This window comes from Terrapene carolina, unplaced genomic scaffold (genome assembly GCF_002925995.2).
Source record: "Terrapene carolina triunguis isolate 2854851 unplaced genomic scaffold, T_m_triunguis-2.0 Scaffold85, whole genome shotgun sequence".
Taxonomy (NCBI): domain Eukaryota; kingdom Metazoa; phylum Chordata; order Testudines; family Emydidae; genus Terrapene; species Terrapene triunguis.
The window spans coordinates 12,828,136-12,833,599 of NW_020664436.1; the positions used below are offsets into that span (position 1 = coordinate 12,828,136).

A 5,464-nucleotide genomic window follows, 5' to 3' on the forward strand; every position below is an offset into this window, starting at 1 on the left:
CCCCCCCCGCCCCCCTCCTGCCAGTGATGTTCATAGTTACCAGTCTGATGTAGCTCGAGTCAATCTAATGGCCACTTAGATTGAGCACGAGTGTGGAGCTGGGCTCTTGTCGGTTGCGATACGATGCACCTGGAGTGTGGCAAGACGAACCCAAAGTACCATGGCCAAACACCCTGTTCTTATAGGTTTTTTCCCTCTGTTGAGGTCTATGGATTTTGCTGTGTCAGTTTGTGACCGGTTACTCCTTAATTGGTGTAAACATTCCAATACACCTCCGAGAGGGTCATCCTGTCTTTTGTTCTGATTTAATCAATTGTTCTTAGGGGTGCCAGCCTTCACCTCAGGGTCATCTATCTGCCCTTCATCATGGATGCGCGTTGATGATTCTTTGATGTCCTTTAAGTCTTTTCACTTCTTCCTTGACTATCTGGCTATAACAATGGCCTTCACACCTTATCTTTTCCTGATGCATACATTCTTCATTCACACAAACAGATTGAGAATACAAACAGTAGTATTTTATATCGAGCAAAAAGGCATTGCAAATTAAACCTTGCTAAGTTTTACAATCAATAACCAAGACAATTTATATTGAGACCCAGGCCTTCAATGTTCCTCTAATCTACTTAGCATAGACACAATAGAGAATCCTGTCTCTTACTTACTAAACCTAAAACAAAGAAATGTATATTTAACTAGAGTGCCTAATTTGTAATACATATAGGAAACCATAGTAGACATTATAAGTTATCCTAAAACAAAAGGGTGACCATAATTTTTTTTTTTTTAATTAATGGAGATATCCTATCTCCTAGAACTGGAAGGGACCTTGAAAGGTCATCGAGTCCAGCCCCCTGCCTTCACTAGCAGGACCAAGTACTGATTTTGCCCCAGATCCCTAAGTGGTCCCCTCAAGGATTGAACTCACAACCCTGGATTTAGCAGGCCAGTGCTCACTGAGCTATCCCTCCCCCCAACCATAATCACTCATAAGGATTGTTCTGGTCTGTCATTCCTTTCTGCTGTTCAAAAAGGGTGGCTGACAGGATGAAATCAAATCATACATTAATTCTCATAGTACATTATAAAATCCAGCTCCTACATTAAGTATATTACATCCACAATATTACCATTATCAACCAAACTCATAATCTCTCAAAAAGTCAAGTAAAGTTTGCCAGGATCTATTTTCCATAAACCTACCTTGATTGGCATTAATTATATTACCCTGATTTAATTTTTTTAATTGAGTCCCATATCAGCATTTTGTCTAGGTTCAATGTCAGGCTGACAGGCCTGTAATTATCTTTTTTAAATATTGGCCCAACATTAGCTTTCTTCCAGTCCTCTGAAACTTCTCCGATGTTCCAAGACTTGTTGAAAATCAACACTAATTGTCCAGAGAGCACCTGAGCCAGATCTTTTAAAACTCTTGCATGCAAGTTATCTGGACCCGCTGATTTAAAGCTAGACATTTTTAGCAGCTGTTGCTAAACATCCTGCTGAGTTACTGTTGGGATGGTATATTATCGTTATGTCATATAACTACATGTGACTTTTTCCAAAATACAGAACAGAAATATTTATTGAAGACTTTTGCCTTTTTTGCATTATTGTTGACAACTCTACTGTTTCCATCTAGTAATGGACCTGTACCATTATTAGGATTCCTTTTGTTCCTGGTACAAATTAAAAATTCCTTCTTATTGTCCTTAACTCTGCTGGCTGTAGATTTTTATTTGTCCCCTTTGGCTTTAGTTTTCTTCAATTCCTAGCCTCTGATTTATATTCATTGCTATCAACTTCCATTTGTGGTGTTTTTATTTTTTGTATCTGCTTTCACTTTCCCTCTAGGCCAGGTTGGCTTTTTAACCAGGATGGCTGTCCTCCTTGATCGGGGAATTGTGGGGTTTGGGGCATCTAGTAAACTATTCTTAAATAGTTCCCCATTGACATTCACATTTTTCTCCTACCTGATTTGATTCAAAATGGTTTCCAGCTTTGTGAAATTGGCCCTTTTAAAGTGTGCATGCATGCGTGTGTGTGTATATTTATTTACTACTGGTTTGAATTTTATTCTCTTTGTACATAAATGTAATCAAGCCATAATCACTTGTAAACTATCAATAGTTTTTAATTCTATATCAATTCCTCTTTATCTGTCAGATGAGGTCTAATACAGAATTCCCCTGTGTTGGATGCAGTACTTCTTCAGTTAAGAAACTGTCATCTATAATTTTTAGAAATTCTGAGGATGTTTTAGTACTGGCAGGATGAGACCTCCAGCATATGTCACTCAGATTGAAGTCCCCATGATAACACAGCTTTTATTCCTGCGGAGTCAAACTCTGACTTCTTGTATCAAAACATTAAAGGTTTTTCCTCCAAAAAGAGTTTCTTGCTGGAAATAGAGACACTTATCTCTGTACATGTGACTACGTGCTCTTCTTGAAACTGATGAATTTCCTATGCAATAAGATAAAGCCATCCTCTGAAATTTGATAAGATGAGTCTTCCTGGGAATCTGAAGTATTATTTGAGTCCCAAAGTACCACATTAAAAATATTCTATCTGGAGTGTCAGAATACTGTGAAAGGAGTCAAAAGGAAGAGATCTTGGAAAGTTGTGGTCCTAAAACATCAAGCCCTTTACTAGAAAGATCCCAGAGAAAGAGTATTTTGTAGATTTTGTTATCCTAACAGTTTGTATCCAACTGTTTCTTTTCTATTACAATAAATTTCAGAATGGATCTATTATTTCCTCAAATGAGTTTACTGATAAGGAGGTATCTCCAAGAATAGAACCACAAATTTGTCATTAAAAAAACCTCTGCACAATATCTGTTGACCTGGTTGATAATCTATTGTTGGGTCTGTGTGTGTGATCTGTTTTCTGAAAAACTCTTTAAATCTACACCAGAGGCAATGGAATTTCAAAAAGACTTGCTGAGCTAATTGTCAAAGTCCATGAACTCAACAGACTGTTGGAGGCCCTTATTTGTTGTGCTCTAACATGAGGAGGAATAATTGCCAAAATAAACTCTACAATTAAGGGGGAGGGAACCAAAACCCCAAATGCTTAATGGTGAATTGAAATATCTTTTAAAAAAGATTGTTTTAACTAACAGTTACTATTTTACTAACAAGTAAGTGGATAGACTTAAGTTCTTCCTCATTTACTTACCTGCCATAACCTTGGCAACTAAAATGATTAGGGGTTTGGAGAGGGTCCCATATGAGGAGAGATTAAAGAGGCTAGGATTTTTCATCTTGGAAAAGAGGAGACTAAGGGGGGATATGATAGAGGTATATAAAATTATGAGTGATGTGGAGAAAGTAGATAAGGAAAAGTTATTTACTTATTCCCATAATACAAGAACTAGGGGTCACCAAATGAAATTAATAGGCAGCAGGTTTAAAACAAATGCAAGGAAGTTCTTCACGCAGCACACAGTCAACTTGTGGAACTCCTTACCTGAGGAGGTTGTGAAGGCTAGGACTATAACAGCGTTTAAAAGAGAACTGGATAAATTCATGGAGGTTAAGTCCATTAATGGCTATTAGCCACGATGGGTAAGGAACGGTGTCCCTAGCCTCTGTTTGTCAGAGGGTGGAGATGGATGGCAGGAGAGAGATCACTTGATCATTACCTGTTAGGTTCACTCCCTCTGGGGCACCTGGCATTGGCCACTGTCGGTAGACAGGATACTGGGCTAGATGGACCTTTGGTCTGACCCAGTACAGCCGTTCTTATGGCATTAGTACTGTTGCCCTTCAGGTTACTGATGACCTTACAGGCATCTAAAGAGCAAGAAATTCAGCACGCTACTCTGTGGGGTCACCAGTTGGCCTTATTATTCCTGCCTGAATGTACAAGAGTGAGTGGCTGAGAAAGTGGAACGTGCACTGAGCAGCTGATATAGACAAATAGTTTTATGGCACTAAAGTTTTTGCTTGTTTATAAGTCTAAGGATCAAAAGTAGTCATCAGTGAGTGAGGGGACAGAGGAAGAATTGACTTTTTTATTTAAAAAAAAAACAAAAAAAAACACACTTTAGACAATTCTTTCTGATCTTTTTTTTTCATCATGAGATGAATATTCCAATTCTTGGGGAAAAGAAAAATGGTTTGAAAGTCAATCTGTCTCCTATCTCTATCCAAAGGTGGTGGTTTAAATTGGTTGCCACAATTTACAAAATGGGCCATTTAAGTTGCTACAATATACTTGTACATAGGTATTTAGGAGGAAGTTGTAGGGAGAAATATTTTGATACTATTGGATATGATGGAAAGAACTACAGATAATTCAGAGTGTTATATTGATTGATAAACTCTTTTATAAAATGTCAGATTTGTTAGGTGCTGACTAAGTACACTTATTTAATGTAGTTCTTTATTTACAGTGAAATATGCGAGACCTAACAGCTCAGGTAACAAGCAGTCTGCTGCAATTTCCAGAAGTGACTGTTCAAGCACTTGGAGAAGATGAGATAACACTAGAATCTGTACTTCGTGGGAAGTTTGCTGGAGGTAATCATCTTCCTCTGAAACTTGGTATTGTGTTGGAATTAATAATTACTTGTGACTGTGGGTTATCTAAATACACACAGTAGTGATACATTTTACTTGTGAAATGTGTTGGCTCCATTAAGATGCATCAGGTGAGTTTACCAATAGCTTTATGAAGCCAGGAGGCAAACTTTTCCCAAAATGCAGCTGTTTACCTGTAATTCAGTAACCTGCTCGGTCCTAGCTCTGTGTAGATCCCATTGTTCTTAGATTTCATATAGTAGTAAAAGTGCATGTTAATTCTGTTTTGTGTGTGTGCATGCGTGCACAGTCTCAGACTTAAACATAGTAATAAATTAAAACTGTGTACATTTCTAACTAAACTATTTTGGGAGGACTCATCCCCACATCATAATCTAATATTTTATAATTTCAAATGAATCCTTCTGTGTTTATCATTCTTACATAAACTTTTCCCCTTACTTCTTTCTAGGGAGAAATGGCCTGGCTTGCTTGGCCTGTGGTCCTCAGCTTGAGGTAGTAAACTCTATCACGGGAGAACGGCTGTCTGCATATCGTTTTAATGGAGTAAATGAACACCCACCCACTGTCCTTGTAGTGAAGGAATTTTCCTGGCAGAAAAGAACTGGACTACTAGTTGGATTGGAAGAAGCAGAAGGGAGTGTTCTCTGTCTGTATGACCTTGGAGTATCAAGAGTGGTTAAAGCAGTTGTTCTTCCAGGAAGGGTACGTACTTTTTAATCTAAAAGCAAAGCTTCTATTCCAGGGGTCGGCAACGTTCGGCACGCGGCTCGCCAGGGTAAGCACCCTGGCGGGCCGGGCCAGTTTTATTTACCTGCTGACGCGGCAGGTTCGGCCGATCGCGGCCCCCACTGGCCGCGGTTCGCCGTCCCGGGCCAATGGGGGCGGCGGGAAGCCGTGGCCAGCACATCGCT

The 5,464-nt window shown here is 39.1% G+C and overlaps 1 protein-coding gene across 1 annotated transcript in view; it reads left to right on the top strand.

Moving 5' to 3' along the window:
* Window positions 1-5,464, top strand: part of AHCTF1 (AT-hook containing transcription factor 1) — a 78,535-nt gene that overhangs the window by 10,797 nt on the left and 62,274 nt on the right. The window contains exons 2-3 of the mRNA XM_026649641.2: window positions 4,403-4,529; window positions 5,002-5,255. Of these exons, the coding sequence (XP_026505426.1) occupies window positions 4,409-4,529; window positions 5,002-5,255 (375 nt within the window). The 5' untranslated portion in view covers window positions 4,403-4,408. The remainder of the gene's footprint in view (window positions 1-4,402; window positions 4,530-5,001; window positions 5,256-5,464) is intronic.